Here is an 18,938-nt window from a genome sequence, read left to right as displayed (position 1 = left end):
CTTTTTCCTCAGTACGCTTCCTTTATCTCCATTTTCAGTTCAAGTCACTGAGACCTGATTTAGTCATTATTACATTAGAGAAAATTTTAGGCTAGAAATGAACTTAAGCTCTGCATGACAAAACTCAAATGAGAATTCAATAGGAGCCTTTCTTACAAATGTACAGTCTCACTCAGCTTTTCATTCTCATTACCAAAGTAGGAGGTAACATTTTATCAGGCCACAACAAGAAAAATCTGTATTTCTATGGTAACTGAAATTTTTAAAATCTAGGAAAAAAATTAAAACAGCAGCTAATTGCTAATTTTCTAATTGCAGAGCTTTCTACACCCTTAAAGCAGCATGGAAGCAAAACTGTCCTTTTTCTTCGTACTGAAACATATTGATTGATTAATTGATGGCCTGGCTTTGCAAACGAAGATTTGGGAAAGGCTTTACCCATGCTTACTACAAACACAATGAGGACTAAAAGGGCAACGTGGGATAGGCAAATCCGGTTGGAAAAAAGGCTGCTTGGTCATTCAGGATGTTTCTGAACATGACTGTCATCATAAGCCAATGATAACATGCAAACACATAATACTGCTTGGAAATGTTCTGATTTACAAATGTGGATTTGTTAAGAACTCTTAAAGGCAGGTGTACAGCGGTACCAACTTTAATACAATCAGTGACATCTCAACATAAAACTACATTTTAATCAACCTCTTTGGCTCTCTGGATAAGCCACTTCTATTACCTCTTAAAGCAACTCAAAATTCCATCACTTGGGATTTTGGAGAGCAGTTACTTTATTTACACACATTCTGTTCTCTACTTCAGAGTAATATGCCATTCTTGTTTCCAACGTGTATGCCTAAATTAGGCTTTGCTGTGAACTAAAAATCTGATAGACTAAAGCTGTCTCAGCTTCTAAGTATCTTGAAAGGTACCACTAGTTCAAAGATTTCATAAATGTTAAACCCATCAACATCTTACAAAAGAGAAACCTCTTAAACTAAACCAGAATTCTATGTTCCTCACAACCTAAGAAGGATTTCAAGACTCTGACAAGTTTAACTACATTGCTCCTATAAAAAGAAATTGCCACAAAGAACCTATGAGCATGTTACTTAGATATGGAAATCCAGTTTGTGTAACAAGACATATTTAGTACTCACTGATTTTGTCTGTTAAGATACTACACATTCTTTAATGTCACTCTTTTGCCTCACATCGGTTCCCAGCCTAAAGAAAACCCTGGGAGAACAGCATTCACAACCTAACTAAACACAGTTTCACCTCTGTATCAGAGTAAGAATAAACACAGTATAAGCTTGATTTTCACATCTCATACCTTATGCTAGGTAAATGCACAATAATTAAAGTACCAGCCCTTGCAAGTATACACTCAAATAATTGAAAGCCAGATCTAAATCAGAACTTGGTGTGATTCTACCTACACCTTTTTGTAACAACATCTCTGAGCAAAGAATGCTTTTCTATTGTTGTGAAACTTCACCTAACAAACAATACACAAGAACACAAATGAAAATTAAATTCTCATCACTCTTACTATACTGAAAATCCAAGACTGTCAAACTATGGAAACTATACAAACAGAATTTCTTTCAAAGTGTTAAAATTACAGCAGGAGAGGTTCAGCATAACTCAGTTCTATGTGAAATAACACAAACACAGTCAAGTTACAATTCTGTATGTAAAGTAGGTATGACTTTCTCAACCTCTGCCTTATACTTCTAACTCACAATATGCTACTTGTCTGACAACCTACTTATATGCCAAGAACAGCACTAACTCTGCCTAGGCCTGTCAGGTATGATTGCTGGTTATGCCACAACACAATTTGTTTTTACACTATTTCCTCCTTTCCTCTCATAACAGCCCACCCAAAAAGGATTATACAGAAAGATACTATTTTTCCAGGCAATTGTTACACTTATGCTTGTCCTGCACAATATTTGTTATCATGGTAGTTGCATTTATTATATCTATTTAAGCAAAATAAAAAAAACACAGCAAAAATTACTTTAATATCAATATAATGCAGTGGATCTGATTTATTTTTTTAAAATGCAATATCTGAACAGAAGAGAACAAAAAAAAGAAAGTGCTTCCCACTCAATACAGCAACTCTTTTCACAGAAAAATGCATGTTTTGAATGTCAGCCTACTTTTTTGGCTTACTAACTGTGGCTGAGAGGCCAAGGCTCTATGGGCAGCTACACAGAAGCACAGAAAGAGTTATTATTCCACATTAATATATGGAATTTTGGTCTATATACACATGAAAATACCGCACCTGCAACATTATCATTGGGACTTGGCTTTTACAGTATTTACAAGTTGTCTCCCGGTATTTACAGGTCTTCTCTACATGGTCTGGCAAATCTTTTCTCAGTATTTTTTCTTTGCAATCAGCACGAGGACACAAGAGCTCTTCAAACTGACAATCAGTTTTCAAATGCATCTGAAAAATTTAAAATATTAGTCAAGCCAACTAAGTTTTGTGTATGTCTTCTATCCTGTGAAGACATCCCACATTAAATAACTTTAGAAACAATGAAAGCGAAGTTATTCTGTGCACTATATTGTGCAAGAACAAATACTAACAAACCTACTCAGGAATGCATTTCTGGCTTTACACTCCCTTTGCCTAGACAGCAGATTTCACTGTATTACAGATGTACACAAACTACTCTTATACCAAAAGCATTTTAACACAGTCCAAAATTCCACACAAGCTATTTGAACAAAAGGTAAACATTCTTCTTCAAGGTATATTATTGTACATAAACACAGATGCTGTTTTCAGTTGTTTAAGTACCTGAGCTTGCTCATTTAATGCAAGTACCTACACATCTCATTGCAAATTGCTGTGGAGTCATACCTTACAACAGTTAAATAACTGGATTTCTGCTATAGTATGCCTTCATGAAATAAAGCTACAGGTTATTTTGTGGAAGTCTGGAGAAGTCAAAGGTTTAACTCCACACATAAACTGCCACTTATGTGACAGGATTAAGACTAGTAAATAAAACCACATAAAAAAGGAATTAAAATTTCTCACATTTGTGAAGCACACATTTTTTCCCAATTTTAGTTCTCCCTCCAGTTCTGACTTGCTTCAGACATTTACACTGTCATGCTTTAACGCTGCACAAGCACATGATTTCTTTTTTTTACTACAATTCCTTACAGCTGATAAAAAGTTTCAAAATAGTTTAACTATTCTGACATTTATAAATTCTGACACTTATAAACAACTAGTATAAGCAACTCATGAAAAGGACTGTGGTTTTAATTTGCAAGATTTCTTCTCATTCTTTAACTGACAAGGCAGTTATGACTATGTTAGATTACTCACCAGTAACTGACCCAAAGATAGCTGTTCCTTACAGCCCTTGTTTTCATTTCTGCAATATATTTGAAGGGCAAGTAGTTCTCTCCTGCAACAATTATCTTTAAACACCTGAAAAATTAAAAATCACTTCATTTTAGACATTTAAAACCACTCAAGAATATGCAACTTGAAATAAAAGTAGAAGCCATACGATTTGGCCTACAGCAGCGTCATTTAATTCTAGCTTTATGTGCCAGAAATAAAATCCTACTATTCAATTTTTCTTGAACATGAACATCACAGATTCCTCCATCATGAAGCAGCCCAGTGAAAGAGAATATTTGGACAATTACTGTTTTACTATAAATACAATAAAGGGAAAGGTAGAAAAAAGGACTAATGCTTTTGCTATTTGCTTGCCAAGAAAAGGCCTGCATAAACTGGAACTCTACATTGTTTGGGAAGCTGGTGTATTAGGCACAATACTATAAGACAAAGAAGAGCCAAAGCATAATGGTGCAGAGAGAAAGGACTTTATGGAAGGCAGTCCTACAGTGACTAGACTGGTTACGTGGAACTCAAACTTGCATTTCAGTGGTAATGTAGCTCAATTAGTTCACATAATGAAAAGCACTTTTCAAGGTCTTGAGCCTCCTCCAGTCTATTATGTCACATAGGCTTCACCTATTTCCCAATTTTACTGTCTATAAGGATTTTTTGGGTAGGGGTTTCTTTCGTTTGTTTTTTGTTTGTTTTAGGGTTGTTTTGTTTTTTTTTACGTAATAGAACTGCAAGAAGTTGGAAATAACTTGGAGTTCCGATTTTTCACTTTTTACGGATAATAGCCCATAAAAGATAGAGACATCACAACTACACTCTCAAGTCCCACTGCTAAGGGCAGGAATTAGCAGATAAAGACTGAAGAGCATTACTACTATTTTGAAGTCCAAAACAAAGGGATAGAAACTCCCAGTTATTTTGCAATCGCTTTCATGACCATTAAGAAACACCAAAGAACCAAGCCCAGCCTCTAACAAACAGAGTTACGTGATACTGCATACACTGCAGGGTTGCTGTAATTACAGAACAGTTCTGCAGGCTAACTTTCAACAGCAACAAAGAATTATGGTGACCAGATCTGTCTACAGTGACTATGAATCTATCCCCAGTATCAATGACAAAGGAAACTCTGCAACCATCTGCAAACATCTGACACAGGTCATTGATTTGTTTACTTTCCAGATACACATGTGAAGTTTAATGAATCGACAAGTCTCATTTGAATAATCAGTTGCCAGTACTGTAGTATTTTTTGCAAATTCACAGGGTTACCAGCCACAGTTTTGCTGACTGAAGTTAAGGTAAGGGGACAATTTTAAACTTTTTTTCCAAGACTATCTGAAAGCTCTTCAGCATTCTCTGGGAAGAGAGGGGTTTCCAGTTTTCTGAAAATAAGTTGCATAATTAGTTAACAGATTTTTAATGTTGGTTTAGAGAGATCTGAAGTTTCATAACAAATGTATGTATTTAGGTATACTAGGAGCCAGAAAGAGTTAAAAGGACAAAAATGTGGACATGATTAGTGGTCTGAGCTCCTGGAGACCTGTCCTGGTTTCAGCTGTAACAGTTATTTTTAATCCTGGTGCAGTAGCTGGTAGCTGGTGCAGTGCTGTGTTTTTGCTTTAGGATGAGAACAATTCTGATAGCACACCAATGTTTCAGCTGTTGCTTACCCTGATAGAGGGCTTTTCAGTCTCTCATGCTCTGACAGTGAAGAGGGGCACAAGAAGCCAAGAAGGAGCCAAGACAGGACACTTGACCCAAACTAGCCAAAGGGTATTACATACCACAGCACATCATGCCCAGTATATAAACTGGGGGTGAGTTACCTCGAAGGACAGATCACTGCTCAGGTCAGGCTGCATATCTGTCAGTTGGTGGTGAGCAACTGTATTGTGCATGACTTGTGCGTACTGGTTTGGTTTGTTGGGTTTTGGGTTTTTTTTTTCCCTTTTAGTTTTATATTCTCTCCCCTTGTTATTTTCCTTATCATCAGTATTAGTAGTAGTTTTATAGTATACTTTAGTTATTGGATTGTTCTTACCTCAACCCATAGGGTTTACATTCTTTCGATTCACCTCCGCATCCCGCCCAGAAGGGCAGGGGGAAGAAAGAGGGGTGAGCGAGTGGCTGCATGGTGCTGAGTTACCAGCTGATCTTAAACCATAATAAGACCCCATGCCAAAACTGAATTATGCTGAGTACTGTTCATAAAACTATTCTGAGTTAAAAAAAGCAGAGATTAATGTACCTACTAATCTTCTATCAAAAACTGTTACTATTACAAGTATTTACTTAGGCAGGAAAGACTACTAACACACAGAATTTACTACACATTTCAGAAAAATCTAATGTAAAAACTGAATAAACCATGTACTATGTCAAAAATAATTTTCTCAGCCCTTAACCTTTCAAAGGCTAAGGCTTTCAAAGGCAACACAAGTTTTGCTGTGAAAAACACTGAAGAGGGTATCAGCAAGGTAACTTATCCATATAAGCATCTGATTCTATTACAGCTACTGTAATTCTATACTGTTGTTCCAGTGTGGTTCACAAAACAACACACTGTAAAAACAAATAAGTTTAACAGTAGACAGTGGAGCCGAGGAGTAAGTTTTGCCTAGATCTGTCACATCTCTTCCTCTACAGGAGATGCAATATTTCTTATCATCCTCCCAGCTGATGGGGAAACAACTGCAATGTGTTCCTGCAACTCCCAACTATGAAAACAAGTTGTGACACCTGGCTGGACCATTAGGATTGAAGCTGACATGTTTTCTACCATGTGATTAACAGTAAAAGTGAGCTGTCTTCCTACATAAAATACATGGTTTATGTTTTATAACATAACTGTCTTGTTCAGATAGCTTATCAGGCTTACAAAATAATTGCCACAAAGCAGTAGCACATCTTATGCATACCACACAATTCAATACACTTGAATAAGAAACAATTTGAACAATACCTTATCTTTAACTATGCTTTCTTGACACGCTGTACATTTTGGACTAGAAGAACTAGAGAGAAAAGAAAACAGAAAAACTATTGTCACTCATCTGAATTTCTGTAGTACAAAAATTTCTCTTTATGAGGCACTTACGATTATTAAATATATTTTATAACCATTAACAGTAGATATAGTTCAGTATAATGAGATAATATGATGTTATTTAAAAAATTAAACACTGAGTTTTCAGTGGGCAGTATCTGACATTCTTCAGGAAATAAGACTACCACAATGCCTCCAGCCAACTGTGCAGTAGTTTTCTTCAAGGCTGCACAATTAATTCCCTATTTTACAGTCTGTGCCCCACCTGCAATTTTAAACACTTCGCAATTTTAAACACTTCTCAATCTATCTGTGCAAACAGGCAAAATATTGTCTTTTCAATTATCTAGTCCTTTTTCAAACAACATCTCATTAAACTTTACTCTCTCTGACAATCAATTATACATTTCTTTTCAGGGTAAAAAAGAAAAAAAAAGTATTTATGTCCATATCCTTAGAGTCTGTTCTGGTTTTAGCAACTGCTACAGATCCTTGATCCCTCTTTTATCTGAACTATTGCACTATAGCTGTCTTGGTAATCTAATTACTAAACTTGTGATCTCTTAGAGAGCACGCAGGTTGATAACAGAGCAGTCTATGAATAGAAAGTGGAGTGTAGGAAACCTGGGCTCCTACAGCTGTTTCTGTCTCTGACCTGCTAGGTGTCATAGTGTAAAACTCTCAATTCCTTTTTAGCTGCTTTTCTCCACGTAAAATGGGAGCAGCCACACTGATCTCCCCTGTAAAGCACCAAGATGTATGGATGAAAAGCACTAGGTAAAAGCCAGGTAAGTTCTTTCAAAAGTGACTCACTGACAGGCTACACCAGTTGAGGCTGCTAGCAGCAGTGCAAATCAGTGTCAAAGGCTGAGCAAGTTTGATTATGTTATATAATCTGTGCGGTTATTTCAAATCATCTCAGTGGTTTCTGCTCCTTGCACCGACCATTCCATGTCTTGTCAGATTTCTGAGCATATGAACTACCTTGCAGCTTCCATATTTTGCAATATTTTTATTTAAAAAAAAGGGGGGGGGAGGGGATAACTAATCTACTTGAGGGCTTAGAGTGTTTAGTAGAATGTCACTCTTTCCTGCCTCTTACTGAATTTACTCAAGCATACCTTTTGCTTTTTTAAACTACTGCTGCATACTGAGGAGACATCTTTACCGAGTTATCTACACTAACTCCCAATTCTTTATCCTCAACTAATCCTGTAACAGAAGCTGCTAGCATATAATCAGTGAGTATGTGTGCAGCAATGTATCAACACTGAATGAAAAACTTTGTGCCAAATACAGAAGCAACGTAAACTTACTTTGCTTCCACTTTTATGGCACACTTTTAATTTCTAAAAAAAAAGGAGCTGCAAATTTTCATAAAGGATTTGTCTGTAACAAGCACTTAAATACCATGAAATAACTGGTCTCACCAATGCATTCTTTTCAATACCACACAGGTTGGAAAGTCAGGAAGGTAAAATTACACATACTTCAGCTGCACTATAATAAGCACATGCACACATCTCACAGCAAGGAAGAAAAATTGCCCAGATTGCAGCAATGCCAGAATTGTTACTGCTCAGATTGTTAAGGATCTGCTCTGTCCATCCACACATACCCAAGCATGGCAGGTGTTTGCTTTTCTGCAGTCACTGTTATTAACCACGTAAGAGTCTTTCAAAAACATATATTCAGAAACAAATAACTGCATTTCTTAAATTTAAATTATACCTCACCTGAAAGGGTGTATTGAAAGCAAACTCGGTAAGGTTTTTTTGTTGTTGTTTTAAATTTGACATGCTGTAGCACAAAACCTACAGGAGTAGATTAGTGAGCTCTAGACCCTTGTAATTGCCCAGTATAGAGGTTACTCTTTATCATGAGACAGAGTAACATAATATCCTTCAATCTCTTTTGCCATGGTGCATGTAGTCTTGACTTACATCTACCTGAAAATACAGTATTCCTAAGTTAAATATAAACTAATAACTAGAGTCAGGATGGTTATGAAAAGTAAACAGGAGATCACCAAGACCTTCTGAAGTCAAATCCTCTCTGCTAGCAGTGCAGAGTGCAACATCCAGTGAGCTCAATCTCTTCTATACCTCTGCTTTCCAAGTAGCAGATGGAAGTACTGTTTATTTACCCCAGCTTGCAGAATGGTCTTCAAACATTAGACCAAGTTTTGAAATCACACTGCTAAATGCTATCAGCAGCAATGCATCAAAGTTGAGATGCAAAGAAATACGCTTTAATTGATGCATAGATACTTCTTAAAAACTAGAAACTCCTTGAATGACTGCACTTTTTTTTCTTACCTAGACAAGGAAAGACTGCATCCCTCTGTGTTCACCATACATCTCTAACACCCAATCACCCACTTTACACTCTGGCCCAAACATTCCAGGAACAGAGAAGCAAGCCATCCAGACCCCGCTGGACTCCACAAAATATAAAAGCCCCAGCACACAGAACTAGAAGGGTTTTGGGGAAAGGAAGCTCAGTTACACTTATCCAAGGGTCCCACCACTCAACTGTAAGGCTGGGTCCACAGGTAGGTTATGCACTCCAAGGAGCCTCTGCAGGCTCACTTCCTCACACAGACACAATTTACTAAGTATATTCTACACCAAACAAGCCATGTCAGCAGTCAGGTGAAATTGCTACTCAGTCTAGGCTCCACAGGCAATGAAATTATTACACAATACATTACTACATGGTATTAAACCACTCTAACAACCATTGCAACAACACTGATGGAAGGCTTAGTTGTCTCATCCTGACCCAGAGCAGAACAGCAATGTTCACACCAGCGTATGGATAACAAAAAAAAAAAAAATCAAGCAGAAAAAAACAAGCAGAAGGCTGCTTCAAGCCAGGGCATTAGCTTAATGTATTCCTAAGACAATGCCGTTCACACTATTTTCAGCAGTTCACAAGATTTAAAGGTATCAACATGTTCGATCGCAACAAAAAACATACCTTAGCAAAGCATTCATGCAGGTTTCACAAAATCTGTGCCCACATTCAGTCTGCTTAGGATTGCATAAGATGAGGTGACATTTTTCACATTTATACTTATCTTCCACAGCATTTACAAATTTCTCTTTGTAGCCACCTTGCTCTGGAACATAAATCGATGCTGAAGGACTGCGGTCAGGATTGGCTCTTTGTTGTACCATTTCTACAGATAAAGGGGGTTCTGTCTTCTTACTGGTGTCCATGCTCTAAGGTAGCTGCTGCGAAGCAAAAATGAGAAAACTTCTGAGAAATTAAGAGTTCTTTTTCCATTCAAATAAACCAAATACAGCATCTCTGAGAGACTACATAAAAACAGAAAGCACCAAGAAAAGACATTATGTGAACATAATGCATTCATAACTGCCTAAGTATATTAAGTATAGCAAGTCTATAAAATATTCTACATTTTTCAAAGCCTCTACAAGGTCAAGGATTAAAACCCGTTTCTGAAAGCAAAGTGTTAGTTAAGTATGGGCATCACTCAGAAAAAATAAGAATGCAGCTTGCATTCTTCCTTATCTTTCTCTCCAAAACATATCCTTAATATTGAAGTTGTATCATTAGAGGAAGCAGCAAGGAGTGTGGTGGAGAAGCTGCACTGGTAAAGGACCACACACTGCGCAATTTAGATGGTACTGTAAAAACAAACAAACAACTAACAAACACAACCACCAGTGTCTTATATAGGGTATCTGGAGTCTACACAGCTCCACTGTTACTTTTTCCTGTCTATTCCACGCAACAGAAAAGGGTAAGACATGCTGCTTTAAGTCTACTTTAGAACAACACAACAGGTTTTTACCTATTAAACACTTTCCAACCTTCTCATTATACATCCTCACCTGAAGACAAGAGGTGATACAAGACTAGCTGGCAGAGCAGAAAAGCCTACGTAACATGGCTACTTGACAAATTCACCAGGACTAAGAACAACTGACAGGCGGCTGAGAAAATAATGCAGTTGAAGACTGAATTACAGTACCTATTAACTTGGACTACAATTCTTCTAGGTCAGCATGCAAAGCAGCAGAGGACTAATACCTCAGGTTAAATTTTAAAACATGTTTTCAATAATTTCCTTGCTTATCTTGTATCCAAACAAGTGTAAATGGTAATAAAAAACCTCAGCACATGCAAGAGAAAGCACAGTTGGAGTTTACAACACTTACTACTGGATATTTACAAGAGAAAGGCATACTTCAATTCTCCCTCCGTTAACTGACACTTGAAATATAAAGCTATTCCTACAGTTGCCTCAAGTGTTACTGTTAAAGTTCAGTTTTAAGAAGATGAATGAAGAAACGAGGCCCAGTTCACTTATAAAAGTATGTCCACCAATGCCACAAGGGGAGTCAAATGCCTCACATACCAAATTCTCAAACCTTCTCGTACACAGTTCCTGTGATCTCGTCTTCCCTTGCTAAGCCCAAAACAAGTACTTGTAATTAAAAGTATTTTCTTGTAGACCATTTTTGCATCTATACTTCTGGTATAGAGTTCTCCATGGAGACTAAACAGAGAAGGGAATTTTTTTCATTTCTGCTGCCAGCTACTATTTCTAGAAACAAAAAGACAAAATCATTGAGACTTATCTCTGATTCCATTTTATGTCTTTATCAACACCAGCTGAGCAAGGGTAGAGGTGTTCAGTGAAGGATCCCCACTTCATTGCCACCTTACCCCAGGGGAAAACATCTATCACTGTCAATCACAAAGGCCACAGAAGCCATCCTCGTATCTCGCTACACAGATTTGATGACCTTTTTTTTAGAAAAAAAAAAAAAGAGGAAAAAAAAAGCCCCACAGAAAACAAAACCAAGCACCCCAACCACTGCACCCCCCAAAATCCCAAAACAGTTTCTACAATAACTGACAGGGAAATAAAAATTCTGGCCTATAATTTGAATTAATGTCTGCCTGTTCCTTGTCTACTCTTCAAACACTGCAGGGTCTAATGCCTTGGCGTTGGAGGGGAGGAGAGGGGAAATGGGGGAAGAAACAAAACAAGCCCAAAACAAACAAACAAAAAAACACAAACAACAAAACCAAAAACCAACAAAAAAACCCAAGACAAAAACAAAAACAACAAAAAAAGCCACACACACACACACCAAAAAAAAAAAAAAGAAAATCTGCTGAACCAACCAAAAGTCCAGGGAAGTAATTAAAGCCTCGTAGAGCTTCAGCAGCAAACATACAAAAACCCAAACCCAAACAAACCAACAAAAACCAGGTAATGATGACACTGAAGAGGCAATTCAAGAGAATGCAATCAGCACACAAGAAATGAGATGTGATGCTGAGAATCAGAGTCTGAGAGACAGGAGGTTAAGAGAAGTGCCCTGGGTGAGAAAGGAAAGCAGCTGATGAAAGCAGACTAGCTTTAGAGACTGCCTAAGGCATGACTGCTACTGCTGAACACCTGTGGCCAGATAAGGGGAAACCCAGTCAGGAGCTTAGGCACAACCACTGCAGTTGTAAGAGAAAAGGATATTAGCAAGACAGGAAAAAAGTGCAACTCCATAAACATCCAGACTGGTGAAACTTATTTACCTATGGATCTGTTTCTTGTGGGTAACTGTGGGAAAAGTTTCACTTACAGCTTGCTGTTTAGAAATCTGTTTTTTCAGTTCTCCAATTTATAATTTGTATATAGATACTAATGCCTCTTTTCCCTCTTCAACTGTGATTTTGTTTCATATTCAATACCTCTACCATTCTGTCAACTCTTGAAGTCAAAAGCCAGCTTCACTCATGCTGACTAGTAAGAACAACACAGGGACATGATTTTCCTTAAAGTGCCAGAATAAAACAAGGCATGGCCTGATTCTAACCCACAGAAGAAATTACAAAAAAGAGACACTAAAAGAGATGCTGACAGAACTGGCAGGTCAACAGAGCACAAAGTTCCTCAACTTGGAAGCCAAAAGCACAATTTCTTTATGGAAACTGAGTAATTAGTCACAAGGAGGCAGGCAGTGCTGAGAAAGAATACCCAAGATTTAACTAAGGAAGAGTACCAAATGCCAAATGAGCAGCAGGTGAGAGTTTCAGAGAGATATGAAACTGCTCAGGGACTGGACTGTCAGCTGTCAAGAGAGATTTCATAACAAAATAAAACACACAGGGCTCCATAGGACACCACTTTGGGAATTAATGTGTCGGATATCTTGTCACAGGAAACAACCAGAAAGCTATGATAAATGGTAAACAAACATTTCCACTGCCACCCATTTGCAAACAGCTTTCTATTATGGTTTTCATCCCACTGCAGGGTGTCATCTGCAATGTCTTCTTTTCCTTTTCAGGAACCTTTAACAGCAGGACTCAGATTATACTCCCACAATCGTGTTTCAAACTGCCAACAAGAAACAGTTCTGAAGTCACACCTCAGTAAGACGCTATGCACTTACTGCAGTGAAGATAACACACTTCCAGAAAGCAGGAAGAGGAGCCTGGCTAGAACATTCAAGATAGACTGGTTCTGGTGGGGCCCTCCAATTCCTAAAGGCACAGCAAGCTGCCATCAAGTCAAAGACTGATTCTTGTTCAGCAACCTAAATCTTTACTCCTAATTCACCACTCTCTGTTTCTTAAGCTCAAGTTTCTTATCCCTGAGGAAAATAATCACAATAAAATGACTTTTAGACGTTTTTTAAAACTGTTAAATCTTGGACAGTCACCTTTGAGGACATACAAGCACATAAAAAGCATCAGTCACCAATGTCAGTTCTGTCCACTGTTGATTACATTCTTTCAGGCACCTTTCCTGCAGCCAGCATATGCTGATATTCATGCTTCTGCAGAGTAAAAGATACTCTTCTGGTCATCAGACTGGTGACAATACCTTCCCCAGTCTGTCAAGTCTCATCAAGCTCCATTTTTATCAGTACTCTTTTCCAGCACCAGAGGAACTCATGTATCTGAGGCTAGACTTCATAATATTTCAACCTGTACATGTTGTAGTAATTTTTTGGTTACATAACTCATACTAACATTAGTACAGAGGGTTAGAAACTGGAAGCAAAAGTGAATTTACTTAAACAGGTGTTCCAAGAATTAGAAAGCATGTGAGTTCCCAAACAAAAAAGCATCTTGCTCTGTCCTCATTTAAGCAAGGATGCTGTTCTCACCACAGGAGGCAAATATCACTTTCTTTTGTTATTATTTGCTCTTTGGGAATAAAACCAATTTGCAACATAGAAATACAATAAAGCTGCTATAAAAAACAAACAAACAAACAAAACCCCAAATAAATGTGCATCTTAAAAGGGAAAAAAAAAACAAAACAAACAAAAAAATTAACTCTTACATAATCTAAAGCACCCCTCAAAAATTGGTAGAAATAAGGACCACAGGATTTGGAATGTAGCAAGCTCTGCATGAAGACAGTTTTGATATATTGACAATACAAAAAAAATAAGCTGTCAAGCTTTAAAATTCAAAAAGATCAAGAAGTTATTTAAGTAAATGCTTTTGTAACATTACCAGAGGATAACAGAAGACTCAATTAATTTGGTTATTATTTAGAAAAGCTTTATTGATCGAATTACAATTTGCATTAAGAGCAGAAGTTACTCAAACAGAACAGCACTGCATGCATAATATCTAAATTAAGCTCTCAATAAGAAACCTGAAGTTGGACAGGGAGCTAAAGACTGCAGCAGCAAAGAGACCAACAACATTAAAAAAAGTTGGTATTTTTTTATCTTAAAAGCTTAAAACCAAACTTCAGCATCTTATCCGAATCAGATCATTTTGCTTATTGGTAGCAAGTGGTATGTTATTTTAGTCTAGTTTTTAATGAGATACAGCTTGTGATTGTGCCACCTCTCCTCCCAGCCTCCCAAAAACATATGGGAACCAACTAGACAGACAGGTTTCATGAAAACGAGCAGCTATGTGAGGAACAGAAACTTAGTGTAGCGCTCCAGTGAGTAAAAGGCTGTTAAAGTGCAACCTCAATCATCACCACTCCTGCGTGGTCTATCAGTTGGCCAGTCAATACACAATTACATTTAAACCAGCCAAGACCACCTGATCCCTCTCACCCAGGCAAACTTCATGGTCTTAGTCTCCTCCAGTATTACAATGACAGAGAGTGGGCTGGAGGTATTTTTTCTTTCTTTTTTTTATTAAGTACAGGGGAGTATGGGTACAAAAAGGAATGTAGAGCACAGATTAGTCTGAAAACAAACTTCATCAGTTTCACTCTTCACAGAATTCTCTTCTGTGTTTTACAGGATACCCTCAGAGAACCAGGTGACCAGGTACCTGGGCTGGCATTTCCAGCTTTTCAGTCTTCCCAGCCAACGTGCTTTCTATTGCCAAGAGTTATTGCTTCAGGTTATCACACTGAAATCTTTTATCTTAAAATTAAATTCTTACAACAATCTGAACTTTTCCTTTGTCTTATATTTCAGCAATTCATAATTTCTAATAAACTCCTAGTACATACTTACATCTGTCTTTCACCATCTTTTAGACAAGTCTCCTGACTTGGTTCTGCTTCTACTTCTGAATGAAATTATAACACGCAACGTATACTGTCATAACTTGGTGCCTGGTTAAAACAGTAATGCAGGCTGAAAGCAGTATATTGGTGACAATGTACTATCAATTTACTCAGTGCACACATGTAAAAAAAAATTAAAACTGAGCAGGGAATCTTCACTCTGAAGCTCTTAAGCATGACGGTGTCTACTACAAGGAGCCATTCTCTCAAAATCCAGCTGTCCCTCAGCCTGGCATTCTGGTAAAAGCCGCAGTGTTGAGTCTGGACAGGGGCACCCAAGAACAACTGATAAATAAAATGCAAATACTCCACAAAAATACCTAGGCAGTGAATGAGGCAATACTGGGTGGCAGGTCTGAAAGCAGAGCACTATCCATCCATTTTGCCTTGTGTGAGCTCAGAAGTCTTTGCACTTCCACCCTTCTTTTTTGCATATGGGAACTACTTTTATTCCTCCCCCCCTCCCTGTCCCTCCATGCACTAGTCATGCTTGAAGCACAATTCACTGTTTCTGTACAGCATATACAGGACCAGCTAACCAGTGCTGAAGTATTTCCAGCTTTAAGATAAAATCCTGACAGAGGGTAGGGAAGGACAGGGAAGGGTTGCTGATCACTAACACTGGATATAACTTTACAAAGTGAAAGAAATGAAACCATTCCTTATCTTCTTTTATGAAAAACATTCAATTGCTAAGTCTAATTCCCGTTGGAAATAAAAGCAGCATTGATATTTAAAACTTATTTTTCCTCGTATTAAAATAAACTGGGTATTTTAGCTACTTTAAACTTTGCCCTATACTTCCATAAGCATCCATCTTTCTTGCACAAACTAATGCAAGCCAATTGTGAAGAAGACCTTGAGATCATACACATAAAAACAGAAGATCAACAAGAAAAACTACTACTTGGATACAACCAAATAGGATGGAAGCATTTGAAAACACACAGATGACATGGAGCATTCTCCACAAAGAAGTTTCTGCCATTTGAAAGCTCTTCACAGCCACTTATAAGTGCAGTATCCTAAAGACACAGGTTGGAAGGCACCTCTGGAGGTCATCTAGCCCAACCTCCTCTTCAGAGCAAGGCCAACTTCAAAATTAGACCAGGTTATCCAAGGCTGAATTTTCAAAAACTCCAAGGATGAAGATACCACAACCTCTCCATGCAACCTGTTCCAGTGTTTAACACTCCTCTGTGGGGAGTTCTTACTATAGCAATTATGGCATGATACTGTTATGCAGAAAAAAAGCCTGTTCTGATACACAAACTGCTATGTTCTAAAGCAACTAAACCAGATTTCACCATCGTCTTTATGGCTGTATTCTGTAAAAGTTCTTGAACAAATAGCAAAACTATTTCTGCCTTGGATAGTACAGACCATTTCTTCTTTTCCTATCTCAACTACAAAACCAGAAGTATAACCAAAAACCGTATCTTGATATTCTGGCAAATGAACAACCATGCAAGTCACCTGAATCACAAACATTGTGTATTTCCCATGTTCTAGTTTGCAAGATGACCAAATAGAAGAAAACGAATGGTAAGCTAAATCTTACATTGTTTTATGCTTTTAACCTTTTTATCACTTTGTCTCCATTTTCTCCAAAAATGAGTCTACACATTAATGTGAAGTGTCTTACAGGATTAAATAAAACAGCATGTCAGTGCAGGGAACTCAATTTAGCAAGCCTGTTAAACCATGCTTTCATGACAACAGTTCTAATATATACTCTGCCCTGCTCAGTGTAACAAATTTCTAGATACTAAATAGAAATTAAAACATTGGATAGATGTGCAAAGCAATTATACCAGCTTTAAGAGATGAGAATAGGAATGTTTATAAATAATAATGTAGTATTAATATAGTCTGGAGTATCCAAGAGCCCAGGGACTGACACTTTTAGTACCTACCCAATAATATGTTGAATAGAATTAACATGCAGTCTAATACATACTGCACTGATGTGAGGAAAAAAAAAAAACACCAACTTTAAAAGGGATTACATTTTAACTATCAAAAAGAGACAGGAGAAAACTAATTCAGTGCAATTTAGGAAAGCTGTTTTTTACTTGACACTGTGTTCAACCATCATTTTTTGAAGGTTAACAACATTCTTTTCAATCATGACGTAAGGGCTGGCAAAACAGCTTTAAGATTCGGCCTGAGGCTAGTAAAACCAAAGTGTTTGTATTTTGACTTACACTTACTGTCTACAGCTCTCAATAATTACTTTGTAACCTCAATGGGATATCAAAATACAGTATAAAGTCATTTGAAGTGCAAGAAATCAAAAGCCTCTTTTAGAAATCAAAAGACCTCTTAAGCTTTGAAAGCCTGGGTCACAAGACAACAGATAAGAGGCATGTTATCCAAGTGCACCATGAGCACTTTCTGATGCATTTTGAATTCCAATTTGGGTCCTTGTCTATGGGTACAGGAGAGAAAAGATAAAACACAAGGTTACTGCATTTCACCTATAAAGCTAATCCCCAGTTGGGATCCATATTTCTATATAAGGTTTTTAGTAGAAGCATTAAGTAACAGGAGAGAACAGAAGATGATCAGATGATGACAAGACAAAGTGTACTTTAATCTCTTCCTTTGTTGCTTAGATGTCCACAACTGAGATATATACATGAGTCCCTTGTGGAAGAAGTGAATCAACACTCTATTTTTTTGTAACTTCTGTCTCTTTTTACAAACAAAAAGTTTTATCTACCATAGAAGAAAAATATTCAGATCAAATATTCTGGGAAATACCATGATAATCATAGTATTTCAAATTAAAAGGTAGTTTCCTTTTACAAAAATATTTTATATATACTTTGAAAAGACAACTAGCAAAACCAGTTTACATTTGCATTCTGAATACTCTGGTTTTATGGAAAGTTATTTCCATCAGTCCAGATTTCCTCTACTTCTCACTTTACAGCAAACCTAGTATTGCCTTTACTTTTGTTGCACAGCATAGAAGTCATCGGTTCACATGTTACAAGTGGTAACGTCAATCATACACAGCTCAAAAGAGAAGTCGCTCACTCTGTTTCCCACTTATACCTGCTGTGACTGAGAAATATTAAATTTGAACTACCCTAACAAGGATCAACAAGGGTTCAGGCAGATGGCATGTCCAAATCATTTTGGACAATGCATATACTGCTAGAAAAAATGTCTCATCCTCTAGAGACCCAAAAAAGTCCCCTTTTCCTGCCAAAGCGTGCCTTCAAGAAAAATCTGTCACATGATTTACCAGAAACAACTTGCTTTTAAATTATAAGACACCAACGTCTCTCCATTTCTGAAATCCCCAAGCAGGAATCAAACAATTTTGCTGCCTTTTAAAATTATTGTCAGTCTTTCTGTCTTTTTTTTTTTATTATTTTCTTATTTTTTTAACAAGACCCATTGATGGCTGCTGGTCTTTTCCATTCTGTTAATCAAACAGATCCTCCGCTTCAAAACTAATGACATTTCAAACGTCTAGCAGAATAGCAACAGATATTCTTCAAATTACAGTCTATCTATCTACTCTGATGTCTGGCAAGTGCACAAAGAATACTATCTGCATTGCCAATTTCTGGCTGAGTGCATCTGTGCTGTCTCTTAATGAATCCAGCCTTGAAATCTAAGCAAAGCAGAGGTACTACCTCTCCCAAAATTCTTTACCTTAGCTTCTACAATTTTTAGAAGGTATTTGAAAGTGTCAGAGACCAACAAAATAAAAATAAAATAAAGGCACTTCAAGAGGTTTACTATAAATAATTACAGGAAAACTGCCTTCTCAAGAACCCCCGAAATATGAGTTAATCTAATTGTAAAATGCAGCTCATCTTTAATAAAATAATCCTCCCAGGAAATTTCGAACACAGCAGAGTATAGGGGAAGCTGTAAATGAACAGAATGCAACTTCAATATGGCTCTGCACTTCACGTGTCCAACGATGA

General features: G+C 37.3%; 1 protein-coding gene across 6 annotated transcripts in view; it reads right to left on the bottom strand.

The window, feature by feature from the left end:
- Nucleotides 1–18,938, bottom strand: part of TRAF3 (TNF receptor associated factor 3) — a 71,624-nt gene that overhangs the window by 25,321 nt on the left and 27,365 nt on the right. For all 6 annotated transcript variants that reach the window (XM_057397099.1, XM_057397097.1, XM_057397100.1 and 3 more), the window contains 4 exons: nt 9,435–9,691; nt 6,369–6,420; nt 3,368–3,472; nt 2,303–2,470 (listed from right to left, as the gene is read on the bottom strand). In XM_057397099.1, the coding sequence (XP_057253082.1) occupies nt 2,303–2,470; nt 3,368–3,472; nt 6,369–6,420; nt 9,435–9,676 (567 nt within the window). In that variant the 5' untranslated portion in view covers nt 9,677–9,691. The remainder of the gene's footprint in view (nt 1–2,302; nt 2,471–3,367; nt 3,473–6,368; nt 6,421–9,434; nt 9,692–18,938) is intronic.

Source organism: Pezoporus wallicus, unplaced genomic scaffold (assembly GCF_028554395.1).
Source record: "Pezoporus wallicus isolate ANWC-B61680 ecotype Strahan unplaced genomic scaffold, APGP_CSIRO_Pwel_v1 contig_7068, whole genome shotgun sequence".
NCBI lineage: Eukaryota > Metazoa > Chordata > Aves > Psittaciformes > Psittacidae > Pezoporus > Pezoporus wallicus.
Note: the sequence above shows the minus strand (reverse complement) of the source record. Positions and strands in the feature narration are given on the sequence as shown.